Below are 20,425 nucleotides of genomic sequence, written 5' to 3'. Positions count from 1 at the left end.
TGGCTTTGTTATGATTCTTCATAAAAAAGTAGTAATTACAGGAGAAGAGGTTAAACATTTCTATGAGAAAAAGCCCCACACATGTTTAAAGTTAGAAATAAATAGGAGTAAAAAGTCAGTATAGTTAGTAGAAAATACTTGGCTCACTAAATCTATCCTTTAGACAGATTGACTTAAATGGGAATTTGTGAAAGAAGAACCTGACTACTGAACAATTTCACCAATTATTTCAAAGTATTCTGCAACAATTACTGACCAAACAATAGGACTCGGGCAGTATGTTTTACTGAATGACTAAAGAATTCCAAAGAGATGCATTATATTTTTTGGCTGGTCCTAGGTAGGCCATGGTATTTTCTACTGGCCCAGTGAAATTTGATATGTATGGTAGGACATGGAAGACCTGAATCAAGTATCTTTCATATAAGATCATATCAGATCAGACATAACTACTTTTAAAAATCCCTCCAGAAATTAAAGGTAGTACCTTTTATCTAGATAATATTTTAGAGGCTTATCCTTTTATACCACCATTTTCATTATGTGCAGATGAGAATGTGCATACAAGTGAAGAGATTTCTTAGCTGATATGATAATATTAATGTTTTAAAACTAAAACCTTAGAAAAACCATTCTAATGTGCTTGTGCACATTATCCCCTATCCTGTATAAGGATAGGGAATTTATTTTGACTTCCTTACAGAAGTAACAGCAGTATAAAAGGCTGCCACTTTATAATGAAATATACATGGATACAGAATTAATTATTAAAGGAGAGAAAACATGCTTCATTCTTAGTGGGAACTCACTTTTACATTCTAATGTTTATCAGCAAACCTCTTCAATAAAATAAAAGATTAAGAGGAACAGCAGAATTCTAGCAGTTCCAACATGTATTTACTACCTTTAAATTTTCATCAAATAACTCAATGTTAACCAATAACTGCAAATCTGGACCACAACTCGTACATATCTAAAAAGTAAGTCACTTTTTTAGAGGATTATTCTATGTGATAGTCATGATATTAGGTGATATCATCACATTAGGATATGATGTTTCAAAAAATTAGATTAATGACCTGGAATCCTAAGTGCATAAATAAACAGTTACCTGGGGAAAAGGTATGGGGCTAAAGTTCCTGCTCTCTGTGATTGTTATTACTGATGGTTAATATCTGTGTCTGACTAATGCATCAGGAAGTGGTCAGGCAGTTGGACTAGATGATCAGTGTCGGTTCCTTCCAACTGAAATTATTCTATTCTATTCTATTTCTATTCTATTCTATTCTATTCTATTCTATTCTATTCTATTCTATTCTATTCTATTCTATTCTATTCTATTCTATTCTATTCTATTCTATTCATTGAACACTCCAAACCAGATTCATGCAAAGCCAGTCAGATAGCTTAACTCACATTCTGAGGTGGTAAATCCACAAAAGTTAGTCTTTCCACACCCTTCAGAGCAAATAGATTTATTGTCCTAATTACCTGCAACTCTGTATACAAGAAAGCATAAATATTACCTTGTTGTGTGTAATCAGAAATGTCTGAAGACAAGAGATCTCTGACTGATGGCAAGAGCTATGTGAACAAGAAGTTGTATTCACTTCATCTTTTCAAACTTGTTATACATAGTTTAAGGACTTCCATTGTAGCTGGATTGACTTTTATAGCCTTTTATTATCTCACAGAAATATTATATCAAATTTGTCACAGCTGATGATAAACATATTGCAAATACTTTGCTATGCATTTCTGATTTATTTTGTGAATGACTTGAATAAACTCAAGTTTAAAAATGAATAAAAATCTATGCATAAATCCAATACAGATAAAGGTTTTTCCTTGTTAGATAATCTTTATCCACAAAAAAAAATTCTCTCCTCCTTTTGGGAGGGGTTTGTAGTATCATGACTGTGGCTATATGCTGCTTATAGTTTGTCAAGAAAGAGTAGGGCAAATTCAGTAATGTTACTGAGGAGTCTCAGACAGCTATTTTTCCCATCTCTTCAGAAAAGCATCAAAACATAAGGAATAAAAATACTATAGCAGAAACAAGAAATAAAATACAGGTTTATTTCTACAAGGAAAAAAAAAAGAAATGTAGCTTTCCTCATCTTTAGCTTAAACTAGAAATTTCCAGCTAAATCACAAAATTGCTGACTATTATTTGAGCTCAGACTGAATCAACCCCTGAGAATAGTATAACGGAGAGAATTTTAAACAGGCAAGTTTACTTTAACTCTGAAAGGAGTAAAGTAGTCTTAATAACTGTGACACCCAAATTCCCATACTTAGGTATACTATGCCCTTTTCTATCAACTTGTAGCTGCTCATGTTTCCACCCAAGCTGCTGCATAAGAACAGAATGTGGACTTTGGCACAGACATAGAAAGGACTGCAGTTTTCACTGTGTTCACCTGGCTAATATGTGGAGGGTTTTTTTTCAGTAAGTGTATAAACTGATCCATGAATATATGAAGCAAAAAATTCATATTAAGATCAGCTAATAATGCATACTGTCTTTCACATTGTGGAGGCAGAAGGTAAGCAACAATTCAAAGGAAACTGAAATTCACCTGAGTTCAAGTGTGAAATTCACATTCCATCTTGGGCTTTGTTAAAAGGAATGTTTCTGCCTCAGAAGCTTTATCTGGGGCCCCCAGTCTGCCACCCTAGGAATCATAAGAGCAGCAAGGTTCCAGTGCTGTTATTAAATGACAAGGCAAAGCAGGGGTCTCCCATCTGAAGATTAGAGTCTGAAAGGACAACATAAGAAGATGGAGTGGGAACACTGCTTACTGTACAGGTACATATAGGTATTTATGATTTCTTAAGTGTACGACCACTGGCTTCTGACCCTAATAGAATTTCTTGGCATGTGAGCAGAACACACCAACATTGACTGTGTTACTTCTGCAGAACAGAACTGCACTTCAGTGCACTTAGTCTTCATTATAAGGTAAGATTCACTACATTACAATACAACTCATATTCCTAGAGATACATATTGAGACTGAAGTTTAGATTACGCTGGAAGCAGCACCCTTTTTCATCCTCATTCACATATGAGGAAATTTTCATCTGAATTTTCATATCTCTTTAAAGATCATTCACAGAATCATAGAATACTCGGTTGGAATGGACCTCAAGGATCATTTGGTCCAACCTGCCTTGGCAAAAGCACAGTCTAGACAAGATGGCCCAGCACCCTGTCCATCTGTCTTATTTATGATCTCAAGTATTATTTATCTACAATTTTGTAATAAATATTTAAATAAGGCATGGATTTACCTTCACATATTAACATAATATCAATTTTAAAACACAGAAAATCAGTTCCAATGCATAAGATTTTAATTATTTTTAAGTATTGGGAGGGTTAACGCTGATATTATAAATATAGACTTCCACCAGGTCCTACAGCACTTAGATTGTTTCATTATACAGAGAATATTTAGCTGGCATTCCTTTAAAACCAAACTAAGACACATTTTCTGGCATGATATTGAAGGAAGTCACAAGAGAGAGAAAACTAGCAACCCACAGATTCTGTCACTTAGTACAAAAACTGCAGTATTTATAATTCCCTACTATTGCCTGTTTCCTGAGCATCAATGTGCAAAAGCTGAAAGCCAAGGGGAACTATCTTATTTAAATATTTATGATAATTTGTTTTAGCCCTGATAACCTACCACATGCTACTACTACTGTCAAAAATCCACACTTCTATTTGAAATGTAAATATAGACTCAGTCTTCAGATTTTTCATAAAAAAGCACAATTCAACCACCTCAACAGAGTTTTTATCAGACACATTTAAATGAGTTGAATTTTTAAAGGTCTTAGCCATTAATGTTGTAAAGATGCAATAATATTAATTTGAAACTAGCATTTATTAAGAAAGTTACATAATTATGTTTGAAAACAAATATCTGTAAATATCTTTTTTGCATTTTAGAGATAGTTACATCTCATTAACACCACTACTACATAGGATAAGCCAAAGTATTGCTTCAGTGGGTTTGATCACAAGGCATTAAGTGCATGCTTAAATCTCTTCAGGAACAGAGCTCTTTCCTGCCACATTGATAGCTATTTTATTTAACTGAGTTGTCAACAAGTTTCAAAGAAAGAGGGAATTGGGGGGGGGAAGGGGGGGGGGAAAGGTTAAAATTTAGGTCTTGCTGTTTTAGGAAGTCTTAATTAATCTTAATTTGAAAGATTTTTATTCAGGGACACATTTACACAATAATAAAAAATGTTGAAAACATTCCTTACTCAGTTCCTGCTGAGCTGTCCTCATTAATAACTTTATATGAAGACAAACTCTTCACAGATAAGCAAGTGGAGATACAGATGAAAGAATCAACAGGGAAGAATGCAAAAGGACAATAAAACTAGGTATTAAGCAAACAGATACTATTAATTAGCAGAATAATAATGTGAGGAATGAGAGCAGTGCTGAGCCCAAATCAGAACTCTGCAGCATAGTTGATGTGAACATGAATTTGATGTGAAAGGTTCATAGAGGCTAGTGACGAGAAAATGACACTGAAATGATGACGAATTCATTTATGCTTTGGAAACAGTACAGGAAATGAAATGGAACTGAGGGAGATAAATTTGCCCCATGCACATGCCTAACATATAGTGGACAACAAATATGAAACAATAAAGGGTAACAAAATATATAGTGTTTGTCACAAAACTGATGAAAACAGACATCACTATAACACATTTCTAAAGTAGAGACATTTGAAGAATATTTTTTTAGAATATGTTTTCAGTGATAGTGAACTTTTCTCTATTAATTTGTGCTGGAGATATACAGTGTGCAGTTTTCTTAAACATCTCAAATTTTCCTTTACACAATTTACAGTTTTATGAGGCTGTATTATACCTGTTTAATGCATCTCTTCAACACAGGGAAATAAGATGTTTACGATTTATATTTGTCACAGTTTATTAGTTCTACATTTTCATCAACTTTAGGCAGTCAATAGTATATGCAATATATGAATTCCCAGTACATATGCTGGGTACTGACTTTAATGTTTGAGATTCCATTTATACAACAGAAATCATAATAGTGAACTATAGTTAATCTGCGCTGCTCTGCTTTTCTTTACTTAGTTATATGACGTTCAGAAAGTATACTCGTCTATGTGTTAGGTCAGGATATTCACAGCTACATAACATCAGATGATTGCAGAAAGCTACAAAGCCATTTTTTTCTTACAGATGTTACAAATACCTCAACAAGCAATAAGCTCATACTTGTAGAGAATGATTCTTCCTGCTATTCACATGTACTTTTTATACTACAACTCTGTTTTTCAAGGCAAAATCTGCCCCCACATTTTCACATTAAAAGACTTTGCTTGCATCATTTATACATTGCCTTTCTTAAATTAAAAATGCACTTAACCATATGTCATTTTTTACCTGAAATTATAAAAAAAAAAAAAAAAATCAGACTTGACAAGACAAAGTAGTTGAAGAAATTATTCAGTCTCTGAACCTTAAAGTAGAACGATCAAGGTATCTGACTACAAGAAATGAAAACATCAAACACACATTGATTTTTATGTTGTCAAATGTATTTGTTTTGTCACCTCCCAGAGAACTCTGCAATATTTGGGTAAAAGAAGGAAGGCTGACAACTAATGGACAGAGAACAAGCCATCCATTAATTGCGATAGGGCTCAGAAATCACCTTCAGAGTACATACAGAAAATTCATCAGTGCTGTATTTGTGGCACTGAACAAAACTTTCTGACAAACAACAAGAAGCACTTTTAAAGACAGATGTTTCTGTTTGCAGCTTAAAGTGGAACAAGTCCTGGCACTTGTAGATGGGAACCTTTGTAGTGATGAAAAGCTTATTCTGCCTGAAACACTATAACAACATGTCTTGGCTATAGTACCTACTTACCTTCTAAAAAATTTCCATCTTTAAGAAGAGAGGTAGCTGTTTAACTGAAGGAGGAGGAGCAATTTGCTTTTGTCCTATATGTCAATCTACCGATTTCTGAAGCTTACAACATCACTTGTGTCCTCAAGGGTCCATAGTAATGTGAATTGTCTTTATCCAAGTGCCTAGCAAATCATTGCCACATAGCAGCAGTCGACCTTTCTTTTCAATCTATGCACTTTTCAGGAGTTATAAATCAGTTGACTTTCAAGCTCGATGAGATGGCATATGCCCTGGTTTGAAGAACAGATGGAGGCTTGGGGGAAAATTGTTTCTGCAGGCTTGCTGCAAGCAGCAATGCTCCATAAAAGTGAACCATTCGCACTAATTTCTCACATAAATTATACAGGCAGGGAGCACCAGCCCATTCAGCAGAAAATCTTTCATCTAGCTTTCAGAGGTCATTTAGCAAATTTAAATTAAAGTTATTTCTGATACATGGCTGGGTTTTCATTCCATACGCTTTCAAGAGATGGCAATTTACATCAAATAAAGGAATGGCTTTAATTGTGTATGCAGGGAAAAAGGAACAGTAAATTAACTGCCACAATATTACTGTTTTCTAGAATCCTGGGATAAGTTGTGACTATTAATTAGCCACAAAGGAATTAATAATTGAAATATGGCAGCTCTGTACTATAGGAATCAGGTAAACTGTCACTACTCTTTGCAAGGCCTGTTTTAGACTCCAGCTGAACACTAGTCCCCAGATTCAGCATTGATGTTTTTAGAAGAAACGAGATCTCAGTCATTTCTAAGAAAACATTCTTTACTTTTTAAGGGAAACATATTATTCAGCTGTTAAGCAAACGTACATGTCATATTTTTAATAAATATGGTACTTTATTCGAGCATGAAGAGACATTTCATTAGATTCTTAAATTATAAATATGAAATAAATGGAAAAGACCAGAGGACTGTAAAAAACCTAACTCTAGAAAGAATTAGATTTTTGTGAGTCACAAATGGTAAAAAGAAGAGATTGAATTGAATAACCTCTAATACATAATGTGACATAATTCAGTGTTTCATCAAAAATATTAGTTTAAATGTACAAACTAAAACAACCTATGAGAATGTTGATAAGTATTGAAATAGTTACTTCAAATTTTATAGGATTTCATAAAACCAGTGTTGTGCTAGTGTTTTGAAATAGCATTTTGTAAGATTCTTTTAAAATCTCTAACATCACACATTTCTTCTAAGACCTGTAAAGACATCTCCTTTCAGACATGAAAAATAATTTAACAGAAAAGAGTAAAGTCGTGAATGATTTGTAGATTTGCATTAAGAAGTAGTGAGCCAACAGAAAAATATATATTACAGAGCCACTGTCCATCTAAATTTTTAATGACTGTCTTAAGAATGCACTTAATTGATGTACTATTATTAACAAATGTTTTTCTATTGAAGATTAATTCTACTATAGTCCTTTTGACAAGCAAGAGCTGAACAGACTAAATTTATTTAGAATTAACATTACTTAGTGGTCAGTTCAAATCAATGTAGAAATTCCAAACTTGAGAAACCTATCCTTCCAACACTTTCTGTGACTATATATATATCATGGAATGGAAAGTGGAAGCACCAAGAGTTACTCAACAATTTTAAAAATGTTGCCTTAATCAGCTTGATACCCCATTTTGATCTGTAAATGAAAGACGGTTAATCTTAGGTTAATAAAACTCTAAAGTCAATATAAACAGTGATTTTTGAAGAAGAAAACAACTACATACCTATTGTAGTAAGATACATGTGTAGTTAGATAACACATAGTTAGAGACAAAGTAACACTTCTTAGATGTAAGAGAGAGATTTAAGTCTGTTGTTATCAAAAGGATGATCATAACTTCTATAACTTTGATAACTCAGGACATTATCATTTATAGCTAATCAGAAATGGATTCCTGTGAGCATTATGAAGGACTAAAAACCTAATTGATCGTATGAAAATGTATAATATCATAGGAAGAAAAAGGGACAAGATAATAGATAATATTTATCTATGACAATAAGAATCCTATTCTAATGCAGTCAATAGGAATTCTGGTTTTTTATTTGCTAGAAAAGATACTGCATTTATTCTGTAGCTCTTCTGTATGACTTCAGGTCACAGAGTGGGAATAAGTGTAGTACATACAATATTGCTTAAGAGATTCAAAGTAGTTTTCATTTAAATGAAAATCAGGTTATAGTCATTAAATTGTGACTATTTCTTAGTATTATGCATTTAAAAAAGGAAATTAGAATAGACTTGTGATTGCAATTTTTAACAATCTCCAAGAAAAAGTCACATGCACATCAAGGAAAACAGCACTTATTATAGTCATTAGTTGGGCACTAGTATCACAATCACAAAGAATTATGGATGCCATTTTTCTATACGTAACTGTTTGTGAACAGTATTTGCTTGTGCTTGCTTCAGTAAGCCACAGTATACAGATTACTAATCTTTTCTGATTTAAGATGCAACAGAGATATTGCTACATTTATAGTTTAAAACTGAATAATTCTTTCTTGCCACCATGCCACATCTCAAGTGTGCTGTATTACTCTCCACAGAAAACTGAGGGGTTTACTGTCCCTTGAAAAATAAAATTAGTACTTTCCAAACTATACCAAATCTGTTAATATAATTGTGGGTTTTTTTCCCCAGGGTCAGCATTTAAAATTTGTTTTTCCCAAGACACTATTTCTTTACCTCAACTCACATTTCTGGTCTCTCTAAATTATATATTATTTCTGGCTTAAGAAATCCTTGCTTTCAGTTGCCTTCTTGTGAATCCACACTGAAATTTTCTGTTACATCAATACAATTGTATCGGAGACAGGCCTAAAAAGGATCACTGAAATGTTTTAAAAAAGAGCCCTCTGGGGAAGATAAACAGAAGTCTACTGCAGAAGACAACTCTGAACTTTTTCTTAAAACATTAATGAAGACATTAAATAAAATAGAAACTAACATCACTTTGTACTATACCCACTGTGCCTAAGCATGATACATGACCGCTCCTCTTTGTATACAATCTTGCAAAAAGCTTTCATTCTGCATGACAACACTTTTGTGGGATTTACGAGTTTTCTTTAACAAGACAGTGTCCTCTCAACATCTTTTATTAAGAAGATATTAAACACAGTTTAACAAAGAATGGAAGCAGAAGAAAACCCCTCTATATCTGAAATACATCCAAGAGAAAAGTATTATTTTTCATAGGCAATTTGTTCTCTTTGCTTTCAGATATCTGAGGTTGCATTTCCATGAGCAGCTAAACAAATCTAGCAGTTCATTACTGTCAATAGGAAAAAAGTTTTGAGATCCTTCAACTCGCTCCCATTCTTTGCTGTATTTCACTATTGTTTCTCTCTCCTTCACCAACATACAGCTTTAGAACTTATGGACCCTTTTGGGGTTCCCAGGACTGTGAACGTGTTGCTAAATGAGAAAAAAACACATCCACTTTTTTCCCCTCAATTAGTGAGATAAATTTACTCCCAGAGAGCTCAGATAAACATCAGTGCCAGTGCCAAGTATTCCTTAGAAATAGAGAGCAGAAGAGGTGAAGGAAAGTTGGACCTTCCCCTTGTGATCGCAATAGGCTATTAAAACCCCTCAGCTTCTAGAATTACACCTCACCTCTATACATTGCAAGAGATTAGTATAATAATGGGGTCATTCTGTAGAGTAAATTAGCTCCCTCTAACTATTTTTAATTTGTTTTGGGATTTGAATTTGGGAAGTGCTACGTAAGTTTAGTTAATACTGCATAGGGAATAACATACAGTGTTTATTCATGTTGTTTAATGGAAGACAATACCACAAAAGTGAAAAATGATGAGACATTACTTGGGAGGTCTGTAACTGAAAACTTGTCTCCCTTCCAACTATATCAGTTGATAAAAAAAAAAATAAAAATATTTTCTCTCACTTAAAACTTAGCCCTCAAACAAGCAAAAAACGTTTGCACTTCCAGGAAAGAAAACAAAATTTAACCCCAGCTATTTTATGGAGAAAACTCTAAAACAAAGCCCAACACCAAACCAAAAAAACCCTAAACCAAACAAAACAAAAAATATTTTTCTTGGCATTGGGTTTATGTACTAGCTTAAACATAGCAGGACAGAATTTTATATAAACTAATATACAGTATGCAGATAAAACTGAATGAGGAATCAGAGATGCTAATAAAAATTGCAGTTCTGTGGCATGTTCAAATTATTTGTAGTCCCTATTATGAAAAGCAACCTTCCATAGTCTAGACAAGGAAGAACCATATACGTAATCCAAATTCATGATGTTAAGGGCAGAACACTTTCTTTTACCACTGTATCTAGTTTCTATCACCAAGAAGTAATGTTGCTACTACAGCTTATACTAGCCCCTGAAAAATACAAGCTGTGTAGGAGAGAGAGGATGAATAGAAATAGAAATGGCAAATGTCACAGCCTCAGGGAACATACCGATTCTGGAAAAAAATACAAACCCCAAAAGATGGAAATCATGTTCATTTTGACATTTTGCTTGAGAAGCTTACATTTTTAATTTGGTTTTAATTTCTCTGAAATTGCTCTAATTCTTTTGAAGAATAGAAGCTTTTTTTCCCCCCTGCATAATGACTTTCATAATTAACCCCACTCCCTAAAAAAATAACTTTTCAAACATTCTGATGACTTTCTGTACAATACAGAGAGCCTGCGTTTCAAACACATTCTTAATAATTCAGAAATACTTTCTCGGTTTTATCAACTTTCTTAGTCAAAGGTTTAATTGCATTCTGACCTTTTTTAATTCAGTAACATATATTTAAAAATGCAAGTCTTTTTCAGACCTGAACTATGAGCTTTTATTATTCGTAGCTTGGTATGAGATTGTGCAAAAGAATATATTACTACATTTTGAAATAAAATTGTGATATATATAAGCTAAAAGAGAACTGCAGGATCCCACATAAGTAGTCAAAGGGCTTATAAATATTTTAACACATTCATTTCTCTAAAAAGATCACTTTATACTATTATCTAACTTTAAATTAACAACAATTTATGTTCCAAACTTTTACGTTTGGTACATGTCAGAAATATATTTTCAAACCGTACTGTTATTATTCATTCTCTGTTAGTGGACAAAACCAAATGCTTCAAATTTGGAAGGACCCTTGAACATTTGTTGAATAATTGAACCAAAGAAGTTGTTTCTTTCTAGATCTGAAAAGCTATTGGTTTATTAAAAAAAAAAAAAAAAAAGAGTATATTTGCATAATTTAAAGTCACTAATATCCATACGGTTCTATTTAATGACCACCGAGGGAGCATGAAAACAAACAAAGGATTTAAATTAGATATTAAATTGTTACACTGAGCGTATGCTGTTTAGCAAATTATTCACTGACTGCTGGTAAATATCTTGAATGGGGATGAAAATTCTTGAATTAATTTTGTATGGATTCTTCCACTTTAACTGTAATCAAACCCAGAAATTTGTGTAGTGAGTTACAAAGATGGTGTATTTCTTTTCACAGACATAATTAATGAGTCATTCTCTATATTCATGTTTTGAAAATGACAAAAGGACAACTTTTTTCCAGTTTTGAAAACAAAGATTAGGAGCACCAAGACAGTTATGCCATCTTCTTTTGGAAATAAATGTGATTACAGCCTCTAACACCAGATAATTTTAGTTTGGTATTATCAGAGCTTTTTAAATTCTTTTTTTTCCTCTGGATGGTATTCTTTAAAACCAGGTTCAATTTCCTGTTCTCGTATATAATGATTTATATGTTGTAAACATATCTATTTTATCTGTTCATATGTTTTCCTCCATTAGGCTGAAACAGAGTTATTTGAACTTGAAATAATAGTAAAACTTATCAACTAGAATGCCACTATTACAAGAGTATTCAAAGAGATGTCTCCCTAAACTTAAAGACTTAGTCTGAGAATTCACAAAGACATATCTTGCTATAATGATCTGGTAGTGAGATCTAATTGGCTTTGGTCCCTTGTTTAAGAAAGGGCACTAAAGTAAACACCATGGTTTATCTGCACAGTTTAATCTTTTCTATGCTTAGGATTGATCTGGAGTAAGAATGCCTCTTCCTAAACTTAGTGCATTTTGGAAATAATTAAGATAACAACGGCAACAAAAAAGTACTATTATTTCAGAATTAAAGATTCAACACATGAAGTTATTCAGAAATAGTTCTGTACTGTTCCTGAACTTTAAATTTATATCTGATTTAGGTCTACAATCGCAGTTATATGTAGCCAGTCCTTACAGACAATTAATCATGGGCTTAAAATTAGGGACATGCAGAACTGTTAAAGTCAAGGGTCATTTGTGCATATTGTTTTGGTACATATTAACACAATTCATGAATATTAATACATTTCAGATTAATCTGTTCTAGCTGAAAATGACTGCATTCTGTTCACTGAATTACAATATAGTGAACAAGAGTTCAATGTGTTTCCAAAAATATATTTAGTGTGTTTTAAACATTAAAAATTAACAATTTTGGTTATTTTGTTTTGTTTCAGTAATTAAAAAAAGAAAAAAACACCACAAATAAACTAACAAAAATCAACTGTATATCCTGCAGGAAAGAACAAAATCCTGTTGTATTTTTCTTAGAATAAATCATGTTTCAGAGACCCCCCTGCATTTTCTCTCATGCACTACTTGGTAGACAAACTAACAAGAGTGAAATGAACCATGATATACATTAAACAGAGAAAAAAAAAAGCCCTCTCACAATAAAAGATTGATATTGTGCAATTATAGCAGGATTAAAATATCACTGTTACCAATTATTTCTTCTTTTTATCCCTCCACTAGAATCATGATTCATGCAAATAAATAGGGTTCAGCCAAGATTTTATAGAACATTTTGCCAAGACATATTTCATTATTAAAATATTTTTTCATTTTCATGAATTTAAGCAGTATCAAGTAAAATATATTTCTAAAAAAAATATTTATTTAATCAGATTTGCAAATAAATATGATGAACTGGTGAAAATTAGCCATTAGATGTATGTTGGATATTTTAACTATTTGCATGTCCTCAAAACAAGTGATAAGTACAGACCTTACTTTATCTGCACCTTTAAATATTAGCTAATGGTGAACAGCATTCTCACCCTTTTGCAGTGGTGGGCAGCCTCCTAGACTTTAGAAGCTATCTAATGTAAAGTTTGAACTAGAAAACCCCTATTTGCCTGCTTCATCTACTTAAACAGCACAGTAATCAGTGATGGTTGCATGCCAAATTAAACAACAGCCTGAAGTAACTCTACTACCTCAGTATTGCTTTCTTGAGTGCCTGCCACAGAACTCAGCCTGGACTGATTTGTGACTAAATCAAGTGTCATGGAATAAGGGACAGCAGGTTGGACCCTGCCATACGCTAATGTAATGGTGGAATAGTCACTACTATGCTGCCTTCTTGCACGCATGCTGATGTACTGATAATTTGTTTCAGAAGAAAGGATTAACAGCAATAGCAAAAGCAACTGTTGCATGATCTCAGCCCTACATCGCATTAGCTACGTGTCACTGTTTTACTGTAGTAGGTGGACAGTAGGGAGACATTAGGTCTGTAAGACTGCAAATTGTGTTAAGAAAAGTATGTGCTGGATCTAGAGACTCTGCTGTTGTGACTGTCTCAAATAGTATGTTTTCAAACAATCCATGCTGTCAGATACAGGGAGCAAACACTCTAGACATTCAGCTGTGGTTGGAAGGCTTGTAGATAGCAAGCTAGCAAGAAGTCATAGAATCATAAGGGACACATAAGGATCCCTGTGTCCAACACCCTGCTCCTTGCGGGACTATCTAAAACTAGATCATATGACTAAGAGTGTCATCCAGACAGTCCTTGAACTCTGACGGGCTTGGTGCTGTGACCACTTTCCTGGGGAGACTGTTCCAGTGAACCACCACCTTCTCAGTGAACCACCTTTTCCTAATGTCCCATCTGAACTTCCCCTGATGCAGCTCCATTCCATTTTCTTGTGTCCTAGGTCAACTAAGCAGTCACTAGATTCACCTAGTGGAATGCTAATCCTTATCATAGAAATATATGCATCAAATAGCAATTAAAATGAGGTAAATTGTCTGTATCTCTGTCTGATTTTAAGAAATTTGGAGTCATAATGCCTCAAGATAAAAGCTAAATTCTAAATTTTCTGCAGTTGCTTGCAAATCACCTTTGGGTCCTGTCTGGTGATGAAAGATTAGAGTGCAGACTTTTGTTGTAAGCCTGCGAGTTTTAGTCTAGAAAGGGCATTTCTAGGGCTGCCTAAACACCAGTTGCACTGGAATCTCATTCTGATCATGAGTAAAATATTGTTGGATAGAGATTCCCTTTGCTGCAAGAACTAATAATTATTTTGTGTGCTGATTCAGCACTGCTATGGGCAACAAAATAGTAGCACAAATCTGTCTTCAGTACTTCAGTAATCAAAAAAGATACCTTAAACTCTAGTTACTAACAAATTATATAGTACCACTTACCACACAATAGGTCTAATCCGGTTGGCTTCATTATGAGTAGAATCAGCTATAAGATTGCAAAATCCCTCCTTTTTGTGTTGAATTAACATATCTATACATTTAAAATTGATATCATGTTCTTGACATGAGCAATTTAAAATATTCTACAAAACTGACATATTTTGCTCACACATATCATGTTCGTTTTCTGTAAGTAACACTGCTTCCAGCAAAATCTTATTCTAGTCCAATAAATAACACAAAAAAAATTAAAGTAATTCATGATAACCAAAATAATTAAATAGTAGGAGCAGGTTAAAGATCAGCATTCATTTTTCAAATTAAATTTAAAAGTCTGCGGTAGTTACTTAGAAGATTGGCAAGTTTTACAAATAACAGCACCAAGCCTTTTAGAGAGAAACACAGCCGCATTAGAATGGAGTCATTAGGCAATACATTTATTTTGAAGCCAATTAACCTTTTGTCAGAGAAATGTCGGAGCTGTAATGGTTTCAGCAGTGGAGGTCAGTCTGTAACAGAGGCACGTATGACAGCGATTACGCTGTCTGACATATGCTGTAGACTGAGAGTACAGCTGTGGAATGAGAATCTGCCCTCGTTTGTATTCTGCTCTGCATTTTCAGGGAGCAGGCAATCTTGACCTATCCATTTAGGTAATTAAAGCTTCTATTTGGAAGTGTCCTGCAGGAAGGTGAAATTTGGGGGAGATAAATGGCTGCTGCTCACTGTATCCAGCCACTTCCATCATTTGATGGACTGCCTGAAACAGGCTGCATTGCCAGGTCCTCATAAAAATAGAGATGAATTGGGCAGGAGACAATTCTCTAAGGCAAAGCAACTCTGTCATCTTCCTTTTTGCAGCATATAATTTAATTGTTAGCCAGGGTAGACAGCTGACTCAGGGGCCTTTCTCTAATGGCTTCCCCACCATCTTCCATTTGCTAAGAAATTATTTCAGTTTATTTACTTACACGCTAACTTTGACAATGAGAGATGTCACTTCAATAAGCTCAGCTGGCTGTCACAGCTGTGCCATGACTTACCTTCCAGGCGATTTTGTTTCCTTTAGTATCATGCTCAAGGGCAATTGGGAAGTCTCCTCGCTCATAAAACTTGCGAAATGCTGTGGGCTTTGTTGGTCTTTCTTTAAATGCTCCTGCAAGTGGGGGCCCTCTCACCTTAAAAAAACAAAACCAAACAAAACAAAAAACCCACTATAGTTCAGTGCTAATATATTTATAGAAAAAGCCTAATTTATATGGCTCAAAATAGAGACAAAAGGAGAATAACAATCATCTCCCAAATTATAGTTCAGTTTTTTAGTTACATGTTATACTTCAATTCTTCGAAAGTATGCTTTGGCAATGACCTACAGGTTTTGTTAACTGCTTTTTTTTTTTCTAACAGTTTTAGACTGTCCCATAAAAACCACTTATACTTCAAAGTAGCCATCTCTGTTACTGCAGCATTTTAAAGCAAGAATAAAACACCAAGACCATACTGACATAATGTAGTAGTAGATGTTGGAAAATTAAGTGTTTCTCCTTTTTCTGTATGTTTCTTTCTAGAAGTCATTTGACTTGATTTCCATCTAATATAACTGTCCTCACCTTCCATTGTCTTCCCCTGGCCATTATCTACTCTCCTTCTGCATATCTCTTCCTCATGGATCTGGCTTTCATACCACTTCCAGCCCTTCAGTATTGCTGGCTGAAGCACCGGAAGAAGTGAAGGAAAGTCTTCTCTCAGATTTCTCCTCTCTTAGTTCCTTATTTGAGTTATTGCTGGTTAGCATATTGTGTAGCCTGAGAGCCTGAATGACAGTCCAGTCCCAAAATGCTCATGCTGGAACTTTTTTTCTCAGCCAAAACATAGCAGTAACAGCAACCAACAATTGGCACTAAGATAATAGAATTTCAAGTACTTATAAGAAACCTATTGTTTAAGCTAATTAACAAAGCTAATCTCAAATGCTAGAAGAGATTAAGACAGCTAAACTAATCTCAAATGTCCTTGATTTTTTTTTTTTTTTTTTTTTTTTTTTAATAGCCATACATCTGGGATAAGAACTTCCTACAATTCTCTATATATCAATTTTGTCAAAAATGCCTTTATGACTTGCTACCTTTTATAACATAGAAAGTGTCATTTTCAAGAAAAGGTGAGAGCTTCAAGGATCATAAATCATACCCAGTATTTTGTAATTTGTCTCTGCCTTCAGTGACCCTTACGTTAGTTTCTAGCAGTACAGACATTCAGTCTTCCAGTGAACACGTGCAAACATGTAACATCCTTTGTTTCATTTGTGCTATTCTGTAATTTAACTGTGCTAACTACAGATCTAAATCTGTCTTGGCACTTTTTTCCTCCAAAGTATTTTGACATGATTTTCCACTGGCTGAGGTAGAGGGGTCCTCTTAGTGATATGCCTACACTGTACTTTACTACAAATTACTTCAACTAGGGCTACTAAACTCTGATTTATTGTTGCATATTGCTGTCACTGACAGACCATGACTAGTGAAAATAGATTTGATATGCATAGCTGTAACTTTGCTTAGTAAACACATCTACAGCAGTTGAGAGCAATACTCCAAGAAAATCATTTCTAACCAATGTAAAAAAATCTACACTTATTGTTCTGCAGAGGAACAATTTGTTCTGTGCCACTAGTATAAGTACATTCTACTCGTCTTTAATTTTTTTTTTTTTTTTGCATTTCAGGCAAGTCTATGAGTCACTACTCAATTGAGGCCACTGGAAAAGCATCTATATTCTTTCTGTGTATTTTTCACATTCAAGACCTTCATACATCCTTTAAAATAGTATTTTCTATACAATATTAGAAGTGACTGTTCTATTAAATTTTAACATATTACTGATGAAGAATGTGTTGTCTTGAGTTCATGAGATATAATCTTAATTATTTCTTGTAGACAATTATAGGGGTAACTAAGGGAATCCCAAACTGCATCTTATCTGAAACCAAGTATTTTCTTCTTCCCAACTCATGTTAGTTAATTTGACATGAAACTTTTTCTGCTGTACCTTCACAAATTTTCTAGAAAACATGTTTGTGTTAATTTGACTTCTTCCTATTCTTTATTCAGGAACAGAGAAACTAGGACTAAAAGGGTCTTGGATACCAAATCCGGTCTGTTGTACATTATCCTTACTTCAGTGGTTAGAAACCAAATCTTAAATAGTATGCCTACTCTGATCTGACACCTCAAAAAAAGATATGGTAGAATTAAAAAAAGTTCAGGGGATACTAAAAAAAAAAAAAAAAAAAAAAAAAAAAAAACAAACTGGGAAAATGATGACTAAGAAGGAATAAAATAAAGATCTATAAAATCACGCCACAGAGAGGATGAACAAAACCAGATTTTCCACTGTGTCCTTCAGTAAAATTACAGGGCATAAAAAAAAAAATCTAGTAAATGACAAGTTTGGAACAAACAGAAGTGGTTATGTATTCATGCAGCGTGGATTTTGGAACTCCTTGACAGAAGTCAGTATTGGAAATCCTAAAAGTTTCTGTACATTTAAGCTGTGACTGAAAAAGCTGATTAAAGACAAATGCATTCAAGTTTACTAAATCCACATTATCAGTCATCGGAAATATAATGAGTATTATCCTTTTTCATGCAATACATTTCATTTAGTAGATCTTTGAGCATTACATTTACTCTCTCATGGTCACATCACACTGGCAACTCATAGTTATCCTTTGATTAACTGCCACAGCAACTACCTTTTCCAGTTGATGAACTCTATGTTAATAACAGAATTTCTTGTAATACTTTTAAGTGTATTATCTTGTACTTTGTACTATTATATTTAATTCTATTTCTATTACACCAGTTCTCAAGGGCTTCAACCTCCATCTGTGTGACACCACGATCTTCATCTGTTTTAATAACAACTCCAAACATTATTATCAACTAAAAATTTCATTATACAATCCTCTTTTTTTTTTTTTTCCTTCAAGGTCACTAATGAAAATATTAAATTAGGTTAGCCTTAAGACCACTTCTTAAGAAGTTCCATTAATAACTTTCATTTATTATCATATATCTTATTTCAAAACTACATGTCATTATTGTCTCCAGTTCAATATGGAATTTCTTAGTGACCTTATGCATCTCATAATTCTTGTACTGTATAACTAGCAAAGTATTGTGTAAAGCTAGAGAAGTAGCTGAATACCAAATACTTGAAAATAGTCTAGAGGGAGAGATATTGTTTTTCCCTTTGTCTTAAAGATGTTTTTCTTGTCAGTTTGGTCTCTAATAGGCATAGAGACCTTTTAAATACCAGTAAGAGCAACTGACTTTAAAGTGATGAAACAATCTATTCAGGAATGAGCCTAGGATCTGACCAGGACAAATTTCAATTATCAGGAAGAGTGGAACTGTTCCTGCATTGAAGAAATGGTACGTTGCATGACTGGAGTACCATTGCTTTGATTTATTACATGGAGACAACTTGTTCCTTTTGTTTGCATCTGGTAAAAGTAGATTACAGGACATTCGTTAGAGTGACAGCATTGAGATAATAGTTTAACTTTTGCAAATCGTTTCTTTTCCTTCCTATATTTATTACTAGGGAGACCATCACTATTAGTCATATTCAGTATTCTGAACACTGTTCTCTAATGCAGACCTCTCTTTGGGTCATTTCAGCCATGCATCTTCAACAGTCTGCCTGAGAAAAAGTACATGTGTATAATTTACTTTTTCATTTTTTATAATTCCTGATCTTTATATATATATATATATATATATATATATATATTTTCCTGTACTTAATTGTTATAAAATGTCAAAAAATAACAATTAAATTCTGTAACAGAGTATCCACAGTGAGAAGCTATCTCAAAGTCTTTAGGTCAGACAAATTCTCCAAGAAACAGTCAACTTTTTTTGCTTTTCATATGGAAGTTCCTCACAATAGAAAGATGTTGAACAGTCTTTCCTAACAGCTGAATGACCATTCGTAATGGCTCTTTTCTTCATGAATATTTAACATTTCTCCATGTACAATTCATTAGGACCTTCCTTGCTGTAATGTGACAGTTTCTGAAGACACATCTGGTCCATAATTTCATAATGTAGAAATCAGAGGGATAATACCTACTGATCCTGGTGACAGCTAAAATAATTTCATTTACCAAGCTGCTTACATAAACTATGCTTTTCAAAATCGTACAGAAATGTTATGGCATAAACTTCTAGGGTAATACTAATATGATTTTACTGGCTCATGGGCAGCTGGTCATAAAGAGTTCCTACAGGTTGGTATTGAGTCTGATACTGTTCAACATCTTTATAAAGGATATGGATGACAGAATTGAATGCTTGCTTACCAAGTTTGTGGATCACATCAAACTGGGAGGAGAGGTACTATACACCAGAAAGAATAGTCACCATGCAGAGAGGCCTCCTCAAACTGGACTGGGCCAACAAGAATTGTATAAATATAATGTCTTGCACATGATATAGAATAATCCCAAACAGCAGTATAAATTTAGTGGGATCTGACTAGTTAGGGTGTAGTTTTGCTTGTAAGAAACCAAGGATGCTCATGGACAGCACTAGACTTGAACAAGCAGTGCCTTTGAAGCAATGAAGGCAGAATGAGCCCTGGGTTGCATCGTTAAGGATATAGTTAGCAGATCAAGGAGATCCACTCTGTTGACATTTGTTAGGACACACCTGGAATATTGTGTCCACGTTTGGTCCTCCCAGTTCAGGACAAAAACTGAAAAAAAGGGAGAAGGACTAGCAGAGGACCATGAAGATCATTAGAGTTCTGGAGATCTTGACAGAAGGTTCAAGAAACTGGATGTGATCAGCCTAGAGAAGACTCAGGGGAGGAGCTAATCACAGTCTTCTAATCCCTAAAAGATCGTTATAGAGAAGATGGAGGTA

General features: G+C 34.0%; 1 protein-coding gene across 1 annotated transcript in view; it reads right to left on the bottom strand.

Annotated features, from left to right (window-relative positions):
- Nucleotides 1–20,425, bottom strand: part of PACRG (parkin coregulated) — a 245,266-nt gene that overhangs the window by 173,593 nt on the left and 51,248 nt on the right. Inside the window, exon 2 of the mRNA XM_026846070.1 lies at nucleotides 15,536–15,670. Coding sequence (XP_026701871.1) covers nucleotides 15,536–15,670 — 135 coding nt within the window. The remainder of the gene's footprint in view (nucleotides 1–15,535; nucleotides 15,671–20,425) is intronic.

Source organism: Athene cunicularia, assembly GCF_003259725.1.
Source record: "Athene cunicularia isolate RWA chromosome 3 unlocalized genomic scaffold, athCun1 chr3_part1, whole genome shotgun sequence".
Lineage (NCBI taxonomy): Eukaryota > Metazoa > Chordata > Aves > Strigiformes > Strigidae > Athene > Athene cunicularia.
Note: the sequence above shows the minus strand (reverse complement) of the source record. Positions and strands in the feature narration are given on the sequence as shown.